Raw genomic sequence first — 20112 nt, forward strand, 5'->3', positions numbered from 1 at the left:
ATGTATACCTAGATGATCATCTCCTGCTCGATGACCGTAATCTTCTTCTTCCCGCGCTGGTACACAGCATACACCTCCTCGCGCTCGATGTATCGCTCGCCCTCACGCAGTGCGTGGACGCCGGTGGATAGCTCGCCAGCCCCGTCCACCGGTCTGAGGGAGTAGATGATCTCGAGGGCGCTCAGGACCCCGCCGTATGCGTATGAGATGCCAGTGTCGATGATGATCACGTCACCGCCACAGCGGTCGACGATGCGCTCAAAGTCGGGCGTGTGTCCGCCGATGATGCGGCGCACACCGAGCTTCTCTTTAAGCTCCTTCGCCCACTCGCAGACGGTCTTCTCATCAAGCTCGTCTGCGAGGCCGCGCCACCACAGCGGGCCGCCGCCGTCGTATACACCCGCTTCGGCAGCAGTCGTACCCTCCGGCAACCCACGATATGGGTTAGGGGGGTGGGGTGGGGCCATGGGTGGCGTGAGCGCACGCGACAGGAGGCCTGCACCGAGCTCGTTGATCCGGTCGGGATAGGGAAGGAGGTCGGGATACGATGGACGAAGAGAGCCATGAGTGAAGGAGAGGGAAGGGGCGCCCTTGAACGGCGCGAGATACACGCGTGCGGTGGTAGTGTAGTTGGCCAACCACTCCTGTCCGAGCCACCCGTCCAGGCTCATGTCGTGGAGTCGCTGCTTCTGGCCGCCCCAATGGGCAATATCCGCCTTAGAGACGTACCGCCAGTCGCCGATGGCGTTCATGAACTCGTGGTTGCCCAGGACCGTGTGCAGCTGCCCTCCCGCTTCAGAAGCCTGGTCCCGGAGCGACGCAAAAAGGCGGTAGATGTCAAGGGCATACGTTCCGCGGTCAATGTTGTCGCCCGTCTGCACGAGGATGTCGGATCCACCGATCCACTTGTCGTGCTCGTCGATGAGCTTGGCCATGCGCAGAACCGCCCTAGTGTTCCTTATGTCTGTGCTTAGCTTGGGCCCAGGGGCTCTGATTGTACGCACCACCATGGAGATCGCCGACGGCGACGAGGCGCTGCCGGAACGCCTGATGGCCGGGTGAGGGTTCGGGCTCGCGGCGGGCCGCGAGGGAGCTCAGCATGTACCAGAGGAGGAGGCCTCCGGTGATGATGAGCATCCACTGTCGTGCGTTCGGCATGGCGAGTAGTGAACGAGGAAGTAATGGCGGTGACGTGCGTCCCAACGCGATGAGTGTGTGGGGTGACTGGAACCTGTTACCAAGTGATGACATCCAGGCAGTGCGGAAGCAAAATTGGTGGGACCCCGCCTCCACATTGCCGTATCATGGTTGGAGAGGCCCAGGAGAAACGGGCGGTGAGGCTATCCCACCCATGGGCAGTAAGAGTGTATGAGGTCCTACATCGTCCATTCACGCGTCGTTCTCACACACATCAACTTCCATCTCCATCACATAATCCATCACCATGAACTTGCTGGTGGTCCTTGCACTCGTCCCCCTGATATGGCGTCTCGCCGTGCAGTTCCTCCCAGCTCAGTGGACTGAGCCTTATGCCTACTGGGATCCAGATGCTCTCAACGACGGCCTCGCCCGCTGGAGCAACATGGGCTACTGGGTATGCCACGCGCCACACTCCATTCTGTGTGTTAACATCAGGACGACGCCTCATCCTTCTCAGAAGCAGGTGAGGCGCTTGCCCGCCGCCTCCTCGCCTTCGCGGACGCAAGCAACGAACGCGTGCTCGACATCGCCCACGGTCCCGGGGACAGTTTATGTGAGTTGGCATCGATGTGAGGTGGCGGTTCCACGCTGATGTCAGTGCTCCATCTCGAATCTAATCCAAAGCATCTCACTGCGATCGCCTCGCTTCCCTCTGACACCGAGACAGCACAGCAGCGCGTAAACCAATGGTTCCTTGAGCACGCCGGCAAAACCGACCTTACCTGGTACACTGGGTCTGCAACCTTCCGTCCGGCCAAGGACTTTGACCACCCGCTGTATCCGATGCGCGGGTTCCTCGGCGACTCGAATGTGGTGGTGGAGGAGGAGGAGGAGGAGAGGGAACAGGTCGTCTTTGACGATGAGGCTGATGTGGTGGACGTCGAGGAGGTTGTCCTCGACAAGGCCAAGTCCCAGACCGGCATCGACCTCTACGACCTTGTCTATGTCCTCGATGCGCTTTACCACTTCCCACCTTCGCGTAGCGCGTTTATCGCCTCGGTCCTACCCAACCTCCGCCCCGGAGGTGTGCTCGCGTACACGGATATCCTGGCCCCGCCATCCCTCTCCCGCCTTCCAGGCAGGCTCCTCGCCAACCTCCTCTCCACGCTGCTCCGCGTCCCCCAATCTAACCTTGCATCCGGCATCACGCTGAACCAGTACAAATCCTCTCTCGAAGACATGGGATACAAGGTCCAGCTCCAGGACTGGACGACGCACGTGTTCCCAGGCTTCGCGGCCAACCTCAAGGCTCGGGGTGCGGGTTGGTGGGTGGTAGGTTGGCTCGCCGAGAAGGCGGAAGCCAGCGGATGGAAGTATGTTGCGGTGCGCGCCGAGCGGTCTTCCACGTAGGACGTAGATGATGCGATCTTGTGTAGCCCATCGCATTGCCATCGCATGCCTGGGGTGGGGGCATTTGACACGCAGCGGCATCCGAACCACAAGCCGGCGGCAGAAACATCGTGGAAGGGGGTCGTGATGGTGCCTGGCCAACCCCTGGCAAGAGCTAAACAAGGAGGGAGCGGAACCAAATTTGATATTCGCCACCCACGCGCTTGGTACCCTGGAAATACATGACTGGACTTGTTGAGCTCGCGCGCTCACCATCCGAGCATCATCACAACAACTTTCTTCATATCGTTTCATTCCTTTGTTCTTGTCAAGCCTTTGCGTCCACTTTGCCAAATCTGAGCGGCCACACAGCGTTCTCCTCCCCTCTCCTAAGTCACCGAGGTCATCAGCTCTGGCTCGATGGATCTCAACCACCCGCTCCTTCAAGGAGGAGACGATCCCAAGCCCTTTCCCCTTTCCTTCCCTGCCCTAGTTCGGCTGGACCGGGCAATGTTATGTCCAATCTGCAAGGAGTTATTACAAGGTCCCGTCAGCATCGCCTGCGGCCACTCCTTCTGCTCGTCTGTACGTCTGCTAATGATCACGGTACATAACAGCTGACAACTGTGTATCCGCGGCTCACTTACGCACGCCAAGAAATGCCCGTCCTGCGGCGAGGCAGCCAGCGAGGGGTCCATCAGGCGGAACCGCGCACTCGAGGAGATGGTCGACGCGTGGGAGGTCGCGAGGTGAGTTCGTTGTCAATGAGTTTCTGACGGACGATTCAGGCCTCAAATCCTGGAGTTTACAACGCCACGCAAACGCGCCCGCGATGCACCTTCCTCCCGACCTTCCTCGGGACATTCGTTGAAACGTGCCCGCACTCAATCACCGAGCAAGACGGAGCCCCAGCGAATGTCGGCGGCGTCTGAAGAAATAGAGGTCGTAGCGGACTTGAGTGATGTCGAGGTGCAGGAGCTTTCTGAGAATGGTGAGCTCGCCTTGTTTTCACAAGCTTACGGCAGACGAGGCGCCATGTCCTATATGCGGATTGAAGCTCGAGATTGCCGCGATTCCAGGCCACATCGAGCGAGGGTGTCCGCCCCAAAAAGCCAAGGCGGCACCGGCAAAGACGACATGGAAGAAACTCTTCTCCGGCACAGGTGGCGGGAAGGGCAAGACGTCAGCTGCCTTAATCGCTTCGTCACTGACAGCAGGGCTGAGATGAAACGCATCGTCAAGCCGAACTACTCTCTCATCAGCATAGGGGACCTGCGTGGGCTGCTTTCGGTGAGCTAGATCGAGCGAATCGCAGCTAACAGCAGGAACACGGTCTCCCGACGACTGGCGACCGGCTCTCCCTCGAGGCGCGCTTCCAAGAGTGGACAATCCTCTATAATGCCAACCTTGACACGTCCCATCCCGCGGCCCTTTCTGCACTGCGCGCCAAGGTCGCCAACGCGGAGGCAACGCGCCGACGCGACAGGGAGAAGGGGAGGGATGAGGAGGTCGATGCGCTCGCGAGCAAGGAGGGGCTTGCGAAGCATGTGCGCCAGCAGCGGTCCGAGTTTGAGCGGCTGCGACAGGACGTGCTGAACCGCAAGGCGCGGAAAGAGCGCGGAGAGCCTGATGGAGATCGAGTCGACACGGCTATTGAGGTGGAGTGAGTGGCCGACCAGGTGGGCGAGCATGGGTTGAATTGTGGGAGACATGCAGGGCAAGCGTTGGCCCAAAGCACCATTGTACACATAGCATGATGCATGGCATCCTACGCTACAGGATCTGCTCCCCCTCCTCAGCTCCCAGCAGCCATCCGACGCCCTTGACGAGGGCGCGTCGCGCGCCAGCCCGCACACTAGGCTCGTCCTGGACGCTATCGAAGAGTGCAGAGGCATCGCGGTCCTGCGATCGCCCACTCTCAAAGCTGCTCCTGGGTCGGTCCATGCTTCCTCGGCTGTTACGGCTAACACTCCTCTCGATGGGCGACACAATGCTCTTGGTGCTCTTAGCGCTCCCGAGGGCTGGGCTGACAGACATACCCCGCAAACTGGGGAGATTGAGGCTGGCGCCAAGGCCGTATGCCATACGTGCGGCCTGCGCGGCTCTCCTGCTCCCCAGCATTGTCTCGGTGGGCGTGCCAAAAGCGGGGAGGGAGGGTAGGGCGGGGGACGTAGGTCGCGAAGAGGGTTTGAGGAGGGACGGGTCAGCGGCGATCTTGGCTTCGAGGCCGTGATACAAAGGTAGCATGGTGCCGACTGCGTCGGCGGGAGCGAGTGCGATAGCCTGTGCGATGAGGGCGAGGCGCGCGCCGAGGTCGGGATAAGCTGAGGAGCCGAGAGCGAGGCAGGCACGATAGGTGACATCGCGAACGGCGGCATCTGACTTGGCCTTGTCGGCTGTCTTGGTGGGTGGAGGTGCCGGCGTTGCTGCGGTGGACTCGTGTTGGTCCCATCCCCAACCGTCCCCTTCCCCCTCATCTGGTGGGTTGGAGGGCGTTTCTGTCGTGTTGGCTGAAGCTGGAGATGGGTCGTCGCCAAGATCAGGCTGGGCCATGCCTACCAGTGCGTCCACGTGTTCTCGGGCAATTTCCCAATCGTTCTGCGCCACAGCCGCATCGACCAGCATGCTGAGAACCTCTGCGCGCGGCGCGGGCTCCGTGTACCCCAGCTTCTCTGTTAGTTCCATGACTATGCCCGCATGTCTATACGCGTCGTCGGTGCGGAGGACGCGGCGGACGAGGTCGAGCTTGTTTGGCGTGTATCGGATCTCAGCCGGAGTGAGGGTAGACAGAGCTTTGAAGGATGCGACGCGTGAGGTGGCCTGTACGAAATTCTGTTCAGCGCGGATGGCTGGTGATGATGGGGCGATTGAAAGGCTGGTGTCAGCTTGATCAAGAGACATCGAGCTGAGAGGCAAGTGGCAGGAAGGGAGGAACGGGGGAGAGCGAACAGGAGAACAGACAGGAAGCAGCCAGGAAGTAGACGGGACGCAGACAACGTACGGACGAGAATGGACACGCGAGCAGAGAGAGGGAGGAGACAGTTGAGAGCGCAAAGGCTCAATAGAACCCATTGGAGAGAGGCGCAGTTGAGGGACCACAGAGGAGAGAACGCAGTGGAGACACTACAGACAAAAGGCCAACTCACCACTCGTAGGCCAGCTTCATATCACCCGTGTGAATGTTACCCGTCTCGGCACGCATGTAGAACTCCTTGGACGTCATGAGCACAACGTCCTCGAGGTCGGCGGGAGAGAAGAATCCCTCGGGTTCAAGGCGGCGAATGACCTTCTTCGCAACGACAAAGTCTGGCGTCAACTCTAGTATCTGGAGTGCAGCTGAACTCACTACCAGCGCTCAGCAGCCCGTGCAGGAAAATACGCATGAGCTCCTCGCTCGAGAGCATGCCAAACGCGCCGCGGAGCAGCGTGTCCTCGCCGCCGCGCAGCCGGCCCATGTCCTCCCACATCCCGATCCAATGGCGTTCGTCCATCCCCTGGCCCCTGCGCACTACTTTCTCCGCGAGCGTGACCTGTTCCGTCCTCTCACGGGCGGACTGGAGCAGCGTACGCATGAGCACGCGGACGTCGTAGCGCGCCAAAATCTCCCCACTCTCGAGGTGTACGTCCAGAATGTCGAGCGCGCGTGAGAGAGACGAGAAGGGGAGCGGTTTGAAGAACCAGAAGAGGGTGCGCGCGTCGTGCGTCTCCCCCTGCACGGTTGGTCGGATGAAGGCCGCGAGGCTCTCGAGCGTCGTCTCCATCGCTTCACGGTCCGAGTCTGGATCGTCTCCACTCACGTCCCATACTGGGAGGCACTCAAAGATTGCCGACATGGTCGGCCAGGCGCTCTCCCCACTCCCGTAGAGCACGGCAAGGGCCAGGCGCGCAACCGTCTGGTCGTCCTTGATCAGGCGCTGCGCTGCGGCAAGTGTCGCCTTGCTCGCCTCAAAACACGACAGTGCTAGGTGTAGGGATAGATCCAAAATCGCACCGTTGAGCATACGCTCAACGAGTCCTTTGTCGGCCTCGCCCGCCCGCTCCGCACGGCTCTCGAGTACGTAGAGATAGGGCAAGACGAGGCGGCGGATGTCACCGACAACGGTGGTTGGGGTTGAATTGTGGAGGTACGCACGCACTATCGCTTCAGGCTCCGCCGCTCTCCAGGTGGAGAGGTTCCAATGGGCCAGCTCGGTCGGGGTGAGATTTCCGTCGTAGATCAACCTGCTGAGCAGGCTGAGATCCTCGCCAATAATGTCGAGGCCGGGCACGCCGAGCGCAGCACCGTGTTGCACCCACGCGAGCTGGGCGTCAAGGAGGCCGAGCGTGTCAAGGCGACCAACGCGAGAGGCATACCACGCGCTCAGGCTGTCGCTGGATAACGGCTCGGGATGGGCGGGAGGGAGTAGTGTCGCAGGCGGGGGGTTGAGCGCATACAGTCCATACTTTGTGGCAAGAGCGTCGAGGAGGCTGGTCTCGGGATCGAGCCTGCCAGTCGGCCAACGCTCGTGCTCACTGTCCTCCCACACACCGGGGAGGAGGGTCTGTACGTCGTCCTCAGCTGGGCTCACCCAACCAGGGATCGCCTCGACAATCGCCAGACGGTACGGGTACAGGTCGGAGCCGTGGCGCTGACACACAATGCGGAGGGGCCGCACGTCGGCGAGCGTCGCCAGGTTGAGAGCGGACAACGTGATGGGCTGGAGGATGAATGTGCTGGGGTCTATTGGCGGCTCGGTCTCCGGGAGGGGAGCGACAGGTGGAGGCGGTGTGGGAGGGTAAGACTCGTCCTTATCGGCCCAGGGGTCGTCGAGCATGGGCGGCACATCTTCCTCGTCGGAATCTCCCCAGGGATCGTCGAGCTCGATATCTTCGACTTTGGGCGTTTTCGTCGCGGTTGAAATGGTCTTGGACGCCGCGCGTGGGGGATAGGAGGTATCGTATGTATCCAGTCGCCGGCGAGCCTGTGTGAGGATGGCGAGGGCACGCACGGCGTCCCGGCGCGCACTGTCCACCGCGGCCGCGGCGGCCTCGTACACATCTTCCATGCCCCATCCTTCCCAACCACCTGAGGACTTGGGGATGCCCTCGAGACGGGCACGCACGTCGCCCTCGAAGAGAACGGTCTCTTCTTCTCCCGCTGCCAGCCCCGAGTCGATTACACACCGCAGCAGGACCTGGTCGTACAATCTCCCGCTGAGGATTAGGTTGGCGGCTGTGATGAGCCGCACAACTGAGGGAAGAGCATCGAGTGAGGCGAGGACGACCTCAGTCGTGAGGGCGCGGACTGGGCCAGAGAGAAGTTGGACGGGGTCGAGAAGATGGTATGTCGAGCTCGAGGCGACGGGGCCCGAGTCGTCCATCGTTGGTGTGTGGTGGTTGGGTTTCAGATCGCAAGGAGGCGCTCATGTTCGTTGTGCTTCACTTCACGTCATAGCACCGCCGTATTTGATCCTCCCTTTAACAGATCTCTCACGGTCGATGTATGCCACCTCCACCTTTCATGTTCACTTCCACGAGTGGAGGTGAGGCCTCTCTGTCGTACATCGTTGACACGTCATGTATTCGTGGGCCGTTGTAAACATGGTGCCGTCAACGACACCACAAGAGGACGATGGTGCAGCACATGTGAGTTTGTATCTGCCGAGGGAGTATGTGGTTCGAACCTCTCACTTCATGTCTTTAACCTCCCTCTGAAGCAACTTGTAGATGCCACTGCCGCCGGCATGAGCAATCCTCCGTTCAACCCGCTGGGCGTCAAGTAAATGGTGGCGCCATTGCCGGACGAGATCAGGTCCCAGGCGTTCGCCATCGTGATTGATGGGAAAGGGTGTGGATCAATTGAGAACGTCACCCCCCCACGATCGTCGTGGCGCCTTGTCATCAGCATATGATTAGCATATTTTGATTATAGACTTGCTTGTGACAGCATGACAGAATTCATCCATACCAATACACACACACTCACCCCTAACACCGGTTTATTTGATCGACATGCGTCGTCCAGTGCCTCCAGCAGTGACTGAGTTGAGTTTACAAGTACTCTGTACCGCACTTGACTCGAGCGTGACATATGTCGCAACAAACAGTACTTGCAGTACGTAGGCTGTATCCAAACATGAACGCGCGTTTCTCGAATTCTCGCTTGTATTAGATTTGTAGAGTACAGTACGAGCAGGATGGTCGTGTGATTGTGTGAGCGCCACCCCAACCAGCCCTCCACACTGTTTTGGACCCCTTTGGGTGCGACGCGAGGGACGTGACGCGTCGTTTAGTTTAGTGTGTTAGTAGAGCTAGTAGAGGGAAAGGTGGGGGGTAGATTCAAGTAAAGTTTAAACATCTGTCCACTTTCAGTCCAGGGCACCCAAGGAACCGGGCTCAAAGGGGTAGAGGTTAGGGAGCAGGGAGCAGGGTGAATGGGAATATTCACCCATCTGACGAGATTTTGCGTAACACATTTTACCTGAGTCTACGGGGACAAGATTTCTCCTGTTGCTGCCTGCATGCCCGTCTTCAAGTATCATGACCCTGACCAAGTGGTGATCCTTTGCACATCCTGCCCTGATCATCCGACAAATCCCTTTAGGTCCCTTTGAATCCGTGGACGCCACCCCCCACTGCAGCTGGCGGGCATGGCGGGGGAGACCTGATCCGTAACCTAAAGGAAGGAACACACATTGGTTGGTACATTGGTACACTGGTACACTGTTGACTGGAACATGGTTCTGTTGGGCTCAATCGGACACGACGCGCTCTCATTATCCTCAGCACAGTACAGTAAACACTATTCTATTGCCGGGTTCCCTAGAACCTAGAACTCTTAGAACAAGCATGCAGACAAAGTTGGTCGTCTTGTGCCTCAGTGATTGGTGAAACCGTGTCGGCGGCAGTTGCTTTCAGAGCTGCCGGTTAGAGCATCAGAGTGACGAGGAAATCGACACCCAGTTGTCAGCTTGACGGTTAACAAGGACTGGCGTGACCCTCCCGGCCTCCCTCTACTTCCCTACCTTCCTCCTTCCTCCCTATAGTACCCTTTACTTGATCTTAGTTTTTGGTGGCCAAGTCCTCACTGGAGATCTGGAAAGCAGAGTGGCCACACGTCCACCCACCACACAACCCATCTTGTCAACAACACGACCTCCCCTTTCCACTTGACCAAACCAGTCCTCATTACACCCGCATCGTTGTCGACATCTCTCAAACGCCCGTTCACATTGTCCATACAGCATACCACCGCTTTCATTCCATAATCCCCGAGGGACGCGCGGTTTTCGAAGAGCGCCACCACACCATTTTTCAGGTCTTGTCACACAAACGCCTCCCTCTTGTGCCTCGGCAAGGTCAGACGCCATTTACCCAAGTCAGGTTGGGTCACGTCTCCTCCCCGCGCCTGTTTCAAACCCGCCCGACTTTCCTCCACAACCACACATACGGATACGACGTACCCACCTTCTCCCACTCGAGGCTTACTCTTACGACCTACGAGGTCCTGTCTCCTTCTTCTCGTCATCGCATCCAACTTGCAACTGGACCGTCGCACACGCTCGTTCGCATTTTCGTGTGTACTCGTCTCACCAAACCCCATTTCACCGCCGAGTCAACGACTTTCAACCTTGTCGCCTGGCCTTGCTACCCCTCCTTTGTGATCACTCGCCGTTGGCCAACTCTGCTTTGCTGGATCAAGCAACTGGCAACTGGGTCGACACTCCATTCCGCGCGCGTAACGGTCCACGGTCCACACGGATCACGGATCACGGAGGGTCCTCTGCGACCTTGATTACCCTTGAACCCGTACAATTCACCCTTCAACTCCTCAAACTCATCCCATCGGATCCTCTGGTCTGAATCCTCAATACTCGTCGCGCCACTTGCACGCGCGTGTTGAACTAGCTAGTCGATTGTTGGTCCCTGATCCAGCTAGACCCTTTCCTTGGTCGGCGCGCTCTGACCACGTCCTCGTCGTCCACTCAACTCCATCTTTGAGTCTTGACTTTGGGCAATAGTGTGTCCGTTCGCGATCAAGCACGACCCAACCACTACCCAACCCATCCCATCCCATCCCATCCATCCCATCCTCTCAAACTCGCAGGCACGCGTCACACTCCTGTAAGTCATTCACTCATTCTCATTCTCATTCTCATTCTCATTCTCATTCTCATTCTCCTCCCCTCACCTCTCTCCACCTTCCTCCCACGTCCCACTGGTCTGGCCGCCGCATCATCACCTGTCCCCACCCTCCCTTCCTTCGTGTCGATCAGTACACACCCCACCTACCACCGCCCCAACACAACCCGTCTCCTTCCTCGGTGCAACCGGGCCGGCACGCCCCACCACACGCCCCAGCTCCCCTCTCACACACCCGTTCCCTTTGGCCACATTGCGCTCCTCGTCTTGGGCCCCTGCCTCCCAGCTCTCAACGCGCCCCAGCTTGTGCTGACGCTTATGGCTTCCCAGCGCGCGCATCTGTTTAGTTGAACACACGCTCTAGACGTCTCGCCATCCCTATCAAGCCCTCCGTCTTGACGGACACCATCAACACACCCAACCCTGGCTGGCTGCGTAACCAGTACGCGTAGTCCGGTTCTCTTGATGACTTCCGTCCTTCCATCTTACCCCATGTCCGACCCATTCGCAGCGCCATCACGCGGGCGCGCGTCGATGGACGTCCCGCCTTCTACGCGGTATCCAACACCACCTTTCTCGCCTCCCACTGGGCCCCAGATGATGATGGCTGGCTCTGTGCCTCTGCACGCGTTACCCTCGACAGCATCAACAAGAGCCTCTGTTTCATCACAACGACCCCAGACAATGCACGGTGCAGCCTACTCTTCCATCACAGACGAGTTTGGACAATACCTTCCCCCAGCTGGACCTTCATCGTCTCGTTCCCATCGCTCCAGCAACGCTCCAACCATGCCTCTTCCGTTTGTTGAAGCCATGTCTCAATCGCACTCGTCCTCTGGCTACGAGCCGACTGCGCAGCAGCGTAAGAGGCAGTCGCACAACCCAACTGCTATTGCCCACTCGTCGCCACCAAAGGCAGAGTACCTTTCAGACGAGTACGTCCTCCACCCCTCGGTCCACGCCTACAAGCAGGCCCACCCAGGTCGCCCCATGATCGCTCTGGGCAACTACATTCTTCTGCAGACATTGGGTGAGGGCGAGTTCGGCAAGGTCAAGCTCGGTGTCCACAGTGAATTTGGCGTCGAGGTCGCGATCAAACTCATCCGTCGTGGGCAATTGGAGACGGAGGCCAGCAGGGCAAACAAGGTCGAACGGGAGATTGAGGTGTTGAGGGTAGGTGTCTGATCGGAATGGGCTTGCTGACCCTCGCAGCAACTCAAGCACCCCAACATTGTGCGCATGTTAGATGTCATTGACACGGCCAAGTACATCGGCATCGTTCTCGAGTTTGCAGGAGGTGAGTGAGAAATGTGGCACAGCTGACGGCAGGTGGAGAGCTGTTCGACTATATCCTGGCCAACCGCTATCTGAAGGAAAAGGACGCGTCGCGTCTCTTTGCGCAGCTCATCTCTGGTGTCGACTACCTGCACCAGAAGCACATTGTACACCGCGACCTCAAGCTGGAGAACCTGTTGCTGGATCGCCACCGCAACATCATCATCACTGACTTTGGGTTTGCGAACGCTTTCGAGCGTGAGGGCGACGATCTCATGGCCACCAGCTGCGGCAGTCCGTGTTATGCTGCACCAGAGCTCGTCGTGTCGGAAGGTCTGTACGTTGGCACAGCAGTCGATGTTTGGTCGTGCGGTGTCATCCTCTACGCCATGCTCTCCGGCTACCTCCCTTACGACGACGACCCGGAAAACCCGGACGGTGACAACATCAACCTGCTCTACAAGTACATCATGAGCACGCCTCTCAACTTCCCTGACCACATGTCGCGGATGGCTATGGACCTGCTCCTCATGATGCTTGTTCCCAACCCGCAGGACCGCTGCAACATTCCCCAGATCGAGGTGCATCCTTGGCTAGATGCCCACCAGTCCGTCTTTGACAGGTCAGTCGAGGAGCACGAGCGGGTCTTCACCGAGAACATGCAGAGGAAGAGTCAGGCGGCTAAGCGGGATCTCGCCCATCGCCGTCGACTTCAGCAGGAGGCCAAGCTCGTCAAAGCCTTCCAGCGCAGTCACAGCACGGCCCCTGGCGCGAGCGGTCTGCTCGACGACCACCGGCGCTCCAGAGACCAGCGACACCGCAGTGCTCTCCCTACGACGTCGACTGTTCCCGACTACCTCTACAATGCTGGCCACCGTGATCGGTTCCCGAACCTGGAACCCCGCAACGAGCAGGACTACCGCGATCATCCTGCTCCGTCTGCGGTCCCATCGCTGGCGCTTCCCCCATTGCCATTGCACGAGCCGGTCTCTGAACCGCAGTCGTCGATTGGACCCACAACTCCTCCGCAAACCCCTCCCAGACCACGCACCACCTCTGCTCACTGTCTCAACACTCCTGAGCGGGAGATGGCGGAGCCAGTTACCCCGCCATTCAGGGGATCGACGGAGGCCCGGACGCCTATGTCGGCCAACAAGAACCGCCATACGATCCAGGTCGAGTATGACGGTGACAAGGGATGGGAGAACTTCAAGAATCTACAGCCGACGATCACGAAGCCGAGCGACATTATCGACCCTCCTCCTGCGAAGCCCATCAATGTTGCCCAGGCTGGTGACATGGAGGTCGAGTCGACGTCGGAAGTGGACTCAAAGATGGAGTCCCGCACCAACACTCCTCTGACAACTGACGGGCTCGGCCTTGTGGCTACACCCGCTATTGCATCATCGATCCGCAAGTCGCACGATCAGATTGATGCCGGCCTCAACGAGCCCATCGCCGTCAAGGCCGAGCCTGAAACAACCCAGACCGAGGAGAAGACAGCTGAGCACAAGGTTGCCAATGCTGCAGACGAGCCCATGTCCGAGACCGCTGCGCCTCCCCCTCGGCCACCCCGCCGATCACCATCCATCCCTCAGACGCCATCGAAGCGTGCGCGTGAGGGCGACGTCGACGATCTTCCAGCGGTCACTACGCCGAGAGCGACAATTGCCTCGGAGAGCCAGGTCCCTACCCCCAAGGCGGAGACTCGCCCTCAGATGGTATCCCCTTCCCTACCGCCGGGTGCAGCCACCCCCAAAGTTCAGCCTTCCGGCACGCTTCCCGGCATCGTGGCTTCGACACGGCCTCCGAAGCGCGATCGCGCCACTCGCCGCGGCATGGGGATGTCGCTGGACAAGTTCGGTCTTGCCAAGCTTCTGGGCCAGGCGCAAGCTCCCGCTTCTTCGCGTCCGTCGTACATACCCGTGTCGCAGCATAACAAGAGTCACTCCGTTGCCCTCACCTCGTCGTCGATGGCACCACCAGCTCCTCCCAGTTCAGCCGACAGGAAGGCACGGCGCAAGACGGTGCAACTCATGAACCCCAGTAGCCGCAACTCGACTCCTGACATCATCTCCTCACGTGCTTCGCACACGTCGAGCTCCTCCAACAAGGGCGTGGTCATTGGCCCTCAGGGCATCCAACCACGCCCTTCGCAGGACCACCAAAGCAACACGTCTGTCATTACGGTGGACGCGTTCGGAGATTCGCAGGTTCAGCGGACGGCGTCGAGCAGTGCGGCTAAGAGGGTCATGGACTGGTTCAGACGCAAGTCGCTCGCCAAGGACACCTTGAGCACCATCAAGTCTGGAAGTACCCGTGCCGACTCGATATCCAGCTCTGCTAGCCGTCCATCCATCACTGCCGACCGCGGCTATGTCCACGTCACCGCACCTGCCAACGCGGGCGAGCAGCCGAAGTCGATAGTCCGCGACGAGAGCGTAAACCCTCTCACCGACAGCCCATCGATCGTTGTCAGCGACTCAACACCGCAGTCTAAGTCTCCCGAGCGCAAGGAGACCACCCGTCGCAAGCAGCCCGAGTCTCGACAGTCTTCAGTGCCGTCTCCTGAGAAGCGTGTTCCCCTCGCTCCTGCCAACGGCAAGGCGAATGTTGACAAAACGCTCCTCTCGCCCGAGGCCGGGGCGCTTCCGACTCGGTCCAAGTCTGTCCGCGTGCGTAACGCGCCATCGACTGCCGCCGCTCTCGTCAACCCGCAGCATGTGGCGGACGCGAGCCAACAGGTCAACGGCACGCTCTCGGTAGAAGACAGCAAGATGCGCGTCCACAGCGGCCTCGTCGACCAATCAGTGCTCACATCTCGTCCGCCAAAGGAGGTCATGGCGGAAGTCATCCGTGTTCTCCACGGCATGGGCATGGACGCCAAGCAGGAGGCAGACTACCGTCTTCGTTGCACACGTGTCCGTCGCCGCAAGGCCGGTCCCACAACGGGATTATCGACCGGGGCCGCAGGCCTGGGAACCATCGCCCTCGTTCAGGCCTCGAACAAGAACGGTGATGGTCGGTCTCTCCCTTCGAGCGGCTCTGGCGGCCTCTCGGGCCTGAAGGGTATGCTCCTCCGTCGGGGTAGTTCGTACTCGTCTTACAGCTCACACGCGCTCGCCCGCAGCGAAAGCGACCTGTTCGCATCCACGTCGCCCTCGACCACCCCCCAGCTTGCATCACCGAACCTCGGCCCTGCACCTGAGCCGGTTTACGGCGAGCACGCGATCGACAACGGCGACGAGGTCAAGTTTGTGGTCGAGCTATGCCGCATCAAGAACCTGCAGGGGTTGTACCTCCTACGTATCAAGCGTCTCCGCGGCTCGGTCTGGGCGTTCAAGTTCATCTACCAGACAATTGTCGACCGCTGCGAGACTCTCACGCACTAGAGCACAAGCCAGCAATACCATCACCACATGATTCCTATCCTCTCGCATGATACCACCACAGTCACAACCTTGCCTGGCCGCCTTACATTGTCAATCCCCCATCAACAACAATGCAGCAACAATTCCACGCCCTCATTTCTTCAATATATCATGTAATTCCGGCCCACAGCTCGTTTCCGTTTGTACATGCGGCCAGATTCCCATACATTTCCCTTCATTCCACAGCTACAGGTAGCCTTTGATGGATGCCGATTGTCACCGCGGCTCTACATGGTCGCAATTGGATCACTCTAGTTAGCTGTGTGGGCCTATACTTGCGCTTGCTACCTCAGCCTCATCAAGCAGGCCAAGTTGAAGCAGAAGATGATCGACAAGTTGGAGGCGGCGGGCCTGATCGAGAACGTCTAGCAGCTGAGGCAACTGCGCTTGGCCTTGGGAGGTCAAGCAGCTGTGTTCAGCGACATCGCGTCTCTCGTACCCGGGCAAGAACAAGGAGGAGACATGGCGTGCATGGGTATACGGATACATGGTGGGCGGTAGGCCCTCTACTTCTTCGCCTTCTTTCGCATATCAGTTGCTGGCGTCGTGTCACGGCTCGCTGCGTTTGATTTGACGTCGTCCAGAGCGCGCTTCCTGCCGCCCTTGGGCTTGTCGTCGGCCTGGTCCTTCATAAGACAAAGCAGCAACGTCTGTCCACGGCGCCGCAGCTCCTCGGGCGTGCGGCTCTTGAAGAACCAGTCGAAGCGAAACAGTGGCCACTCGCCAATGTCACGCTTGATCAGCTCGTAGCAGTCGTCGCGGTCGAGTCCGTGGTGGTGCATCCGCACGAGCAGGAAGCGGTCCTCCTCGTCGCTGTAGCTCTTGCCCTTGTTCTGGCCGTACTGCACGCGCAGCTCCTGCATCGGGTAGCTGTAGGACTTGACCTTCTTGTGGAGCGCGGCAATCTTGTCGACGTTCTCGCGCAGCTTATCCTCACCGGCACGGATACGCGCCATGTACTTGTCCGCATCCTTGAGCTCGACGTAGCGGTCGAAGAAGACCTCTGCGTACTCGCGCACCTCGTCCTCGGTCTTGTCCTGCATGTCCGCCGCGACCTTGTCAAAGCTGTCGCGCCCGTACCGCTCCATACCCTTGATGAAGGCCAGGAAGTGCCGGCGCTGCCAGTCGGCAAACCCGTCGCCCGCCAACTCCTCCTTCTCCTCCTTCTCGGCCTCGGTCAATGGTTCCGCTGCTGTCAGCTCACTCGTACTCAGCCAGCTTACCATTGTCAATCTTCTCTTGCATCTCCTGGCGCTCGGCCTCGGTGTCCTCGGCCGTCTCGCCTTCCTCAGGCTCGCGCAGTGGAGCAACATAATTCTGCTCCTTCAGGTAGTAGTTGTGCTCGCGGTTCTGAAGATCCTTGAGGCGTGGAGGGTAGAACTGGAAGTCGTTGATGTGGACCTGCTTGGGTGGGCGCGGGACCTTGGGCTTGTCTGGCTTGGACGGCCCCGTCTTCATGTTGTCACGGTAGTACTGGTCGATCGAGTAGTTACCCTTGCGCTCACGCTTGGCGGGCTCGATCCAGATCAGGTTCTTGCGCTTGGCTGCAAAGTCCTCGCCCTCCCACTGGTTGATCAGGCTCTCGGAGCGGAAGTTGTTGAGCGCGTCGAGGTCAAGGCCCTGGTACTTCTTGTTGAGCTCGACCGTCCTTTCCTCGCCACGCCGGATGATGTCGTCAATGCCGTCGTCGACCATCATGTCCATCGAGCTGTTAATGATCTTCTCAGCGCCATGTTGAATCATGTCCAACAGCTCGTCCTTGTTCGAGCCGACCTTCTGATTCTGCTGCGCTCGGCCTTCCTGGATGACTAGCTGGTCAAGCTTGAGCTTCTGCGTGGCGCGCTCCAGGATACGCTCCTCGACGGCATCTTGTGTGATGAAGCGGAACACGTAGACCTGCTTGGTCTGGCCGATACGGTGGGCACGGTCCATGGCCTGCAGGTCGGCCTGCGGGTTCCAGTCCGAGTCGAAGAGTACGACGATGTCGGCAGTGACTAGGTTGATACCCAGGCCACCGGCACGGGTGGTGAGAAGGAAGATGAACTTCTCGCTGTCCGGGGCATTGTAATCGTCGATGGCGCTGATGCGGTCGTCGTGGGCAGTGTTTCCATCGATGCGACAGTACTCTGCGCCAGTTAGCTCGACGGAACTGCACGAACTGATAAGACTCACTGAAGCCCCGGAACTGGCAGTAATCCTCGAGGATGTCGAGAACACGGCTCATCTGCGAGAAGATGAGGACGCGCGAGCCCTTTGCCTGCATCGACTTGAGCAACTTGTCCAGGATCATCATCTTGCCGGCATTGTCGATGAGATGCTCGTCGGTAGTGTAGGGAGGCCCTGGCTCGGCGCCATCGAAGACTAGCGTCAGCCAAAGCGTACAAAGCGAGCTCACGGTATGGGTGGTTGCAGCACTTGCGCAGCTGCATGACAATGTTAAGCAGACGCGTCTTGCCCTCCTTCTTGCCGGAAGCGCCGTTTACCGCATCGATGTCCTTCTCGAGGAGCATGCGGTACCACTTGCGCTGCATTTCAGTCATGCCGACGTAGAGGTTGATCTCCTTCTTGGGAAGGAGCGAGTGCTCGACGTCGGACTTGACACGGCGCAGGAGGAAGGGACGCAGGACCTTGTGGAGCTGCTTGACAATCGCGTCCGGCTCATCGCCCTCCTTGGACTGGAACCACTCGTCAAAGTCCTCGCTGGACGAGAAGACGTCGGGAAGGATGAAGTTGAGCAGTGCCCACAGCTCGTGCAGGTTGTTTTGGAGCGGGGTACCGGTAATCAGGAGACGGCCGCGGGAAGTGAAGGTGCGGATAATCTGGCTGAGCAGCGAGTCGACGTTCTTGATACGGTGCGCCTCGTCGATGATGATGTACTCCCAGCTGAACTTGCGCAGCGTCGACTTCTCACGCAAACACATCTCGTACGACGTGATGAGAATGTCGAACTTCTGGGTGAGGACCTGATCGTTGATGAGCTGGGCCTGAAGGAGTTAGCCGTGTTCATCTCCCAACAGTTCAGCACTTACACGCTCCTCCTTGGTACCTTGAAGCACCAGCACACGGAACCCTGGCACCCATTTGTGGACCTCTCGCTGCCAGTTGTCCAGAGTCGACTTGGGGACCACGACGAGGTGAGGCCCGCTGATGCCGCTGTGGAATTTGAGGTAACCCAGGAACGAGATGGTTTGGAGCGTCTTGCCGAGACCCTATGTTCGTCAGCACAGTGCAAAGAACTGACTCACCATCTCGTCTGCTAAGATGCCATTGATGCCATTGTGATGCAGCGCGGCCATCCAGTTGAGGCCCTGCACCTGATAGTCACGCATCTTTCCGCCTTTGACGTCTGGGGTTAGTTGCACTTCCTGGGTGCGGGCTCACATGCTGGGCTCTCCTCAAACACAAACGCGTCGTCCTCAGCATCCTCGTCCTTCAGTAGCTCCTCATCCTCTTCCTTCTCAGACTTGCGATGGCGGTTGTCACTGGCATCAGCTGCTGCAGGGAGAGTTGCCCCACCTGGCCTTCTTCTTGTCCTTGGAGGTCTTGGCAAGCTGCTCGTCGAGCATAGCCGCGAACTCGGGCTCGCGCTGCCTCTGAATCGTCAGCTCGCCTCCAACGCTTTTAGTTCACCTTGAGGTCGACAAAGTGTTGGAAAAGCTCAGTCTGGCCAAGGAGGTAGTTGAAACGTTTCATCGAGTCGGCAAGCTATCGTCAGCCTTGTTGAGTCACCAGGCTCACCTTCGCCTTCTCCATGGCACTGCGCTTCTGGCTAATGTCCTGGATGTGCGCTTTGCGTTGCAACGCGGCGGCCTTGCGGGCGGCGGTCTGCTCCTGTCGGCGCTTTGCTGCTGGCGTCACAGCCTGAAGTGTCAGGTGCATCCTTCCAACTCAGTCAGCTCACCGACTCGCCGCCTGCAATGGTATCCTCGTCGAGCTCATCGTCCGAGTCCATCAACTCGTCCTCGCCATCGTCCTCGGGCGTCGCAGTTCGAGTATTGATGTGGTGCTTCTCTGATCCTGATGCGGATGCCTAGGGTCAGCACTATGTCCGCTTCAAGCCACCGTGGCCAGTCCCTCATCTCCTCCATTCGGCGCGTTGCCGCTGCCAATAACCCTTCCTCAGTCATAAACGCGTCAGAACGCGCATGTTTCGCGTGCGCGATCGGTGAGCAAGGGAGGTGCGTCGCGATCAAGGGCGACACGGAGCGTGTGCCGCGCTTTCTCCACGCCGAGTTCCCGTACCTCGTCGATGGCTCAATGAGCCAACCGCTCCTCCCAGCGACACCTACGTCGGGGCGCTACTTCAAGGGCACACAACCCTGGCACTCAAACACTTTTCGGCAGTTTACAACGCCGTAATCGTTGACACCAGCCTCGCCCAGGGCGGACCATGGGTCACAGATCTCAGCGACCCCCAGCTTGTCATCCAGGACTCTCCCCGAGGAGTCGCACTTACAGCTCGCGACATGGACAGGTCGCGCGAGTCCGGGACATAGTCTGATAGCTTGTCATCGTCGGCGCTCGAATGCGCGTGATTGGCCGCCGCGAGGAGCGGGTTCTGTAGTCAGCTCTGATACAAATGGTGAGGTAATCAGATGAAGTAACAGAATGAGGCGACCAGGCAGCTGGCCTTGACAGACCCCTTTTGTGACTCACCATGGCTGAGGGTATCGATGTAGCTTGGTTATAAGAGTTGAAAGGAAGAACGGAAGCTGAAGTACTGTAGAAAGTTGGAGGTAATGATTGAATGGAAAGG

At 58.9% G+C, this 20112-nt stretch overlaps 6 protein-coding genes across 6 annotated transcripts; 3 read left to right on the forward strand and 3 right to left on the reverse strand.

Annotated features, from left to right (window-relative positions):
• Positions 1-8: 8 nt before the first annotated feature.
• On the reverse strand, positions 9-1158 carry CcaverHIS019_0107180 (uncharacterized protein; the record flags this gene model as incomplete). Its single annotated transcript, XM_060603433.1, has 2 exons — positions 9-964; positions 1005-1158. The coding sequence occupies 2 exons, from the start codon at positions 1156-1158 to the stop codon at positions 9-11; spliced, it is 1110 nt and encodes a 369-aa protein (XP_060453266.1).
• A 286-nt stretch (positions 1159-1444) lies between these two features.
• On the forward strand, positions 1445-2550 carry CcaverHIS019_0107190 (uncharacterized protein; the record flags this gene model as incomplete). The annotated part of the gene is made up of 3 exons (XM_060603444.1): positions 1445-1594; positions 1636-1753; positions 1799-2550. 3 exons carry the CDS (start codon positions 1445-1447, stop codon positions 2548-2550), a joined length of 1020 nt encoding a protein of 339 aa, XP_060453267.1.
• A 702-nt stretch (positions 2551-3252) lies between these two features.
• Positions 3253-4196, forward strand: RAD18 (uncharacterized protein; the record flags this gene model as incomplete). The annotated part of the gene is made up of 5 exons (XM_060603456.1): positions 3253-3278; positions 3318-3520; positions 3555-3711; positions 3747-3819; positions 3855-4196. The coding sequence occupies 5 exons, from the start codon at positions 3253-3255 to the stop codon at positions 4194-4196; spliced, it is 801 nt and encodes a 266-aa protein (XP_060453268.1).
• Positions 4197-4302: 106 nt separating this feature from the next.
• Positions 4303-7889, reverse strand: CcaverHIS019_0107210 (uncharacterized protein; the record flags this gene model as incomplete). Its single annotated transcript, XM_060603467.1, has 3 exons — positions 4303-5404; positions 5676-5835; positions 5876-7889. 3 exons carry the CDS (start codon positions 7887-7889, stop codon positions 4303-4305), a joined length of 3276 nt encoding a protein of 1091 aa, XP_060453269.1.
• A 3550-nt stretch (positions 7890-11439) lies between these two features.
• Positions 11440-15317, forward strand: CcaverHIS019_0107220 (uncharacterized protein; the record flags this gene model as incomplete). The annotated part of the gene is made up of 3 exons (XM_060603478.1): positions 11440-11823; positions 11863-11947; positions 11980-15317. The coding sequence occupies 3 exons, from the start codon at positions 11440-11442 to the stop codon at positions 15315-15317; spliced, it is 3807 nt and encodes a 1268-aa protein (XP_060453270.1).
• A 545-nt stretch (positions 15318-15862) lies between these two features.
• ISW2 (uncharacterized protein) lies at positions 15863-20015 on the reverse strand (the record flags this gene model as incomplete). The annotated part of the gene is made up of 13 exons (XM_060603489.1): positions 15863-16545; positions 16580-17482; positions 17529-17717; positions 17752-18340; positions 18386-18565; positions 18602-18702; positions 18738-18838; positions 18873-18949; positions 18987-19061; positions 19095-19217; positions 19258-19386; positions 19813-19914; positions 20013-20015. 13 exons carry the CDS (start codon positions 20013-20015, stop codon positions 15863-15865), a joined length of 3255 nt encoding a protein of 1084 aa, XP_060453271.1.
• Positions 20016-20112: the final 97 nt, after the last annotated feature.

The sequence above is a fragment of the Cutaneotrichosporon cavernicola genome, assembly GCF_030864355.1.
Source record: "Cutaneotrichosporon cavernicola HIS019 DNA, chromosome: 1".
NCBI classification, from domain to species: Eukaryota; Fungi; Basidiomycota; class Tremellomycetes; order Trichosporonales; family Trichosporonaceae; genus Cutaneotrichosporon; species Cutaneotrichosporon cavernicola.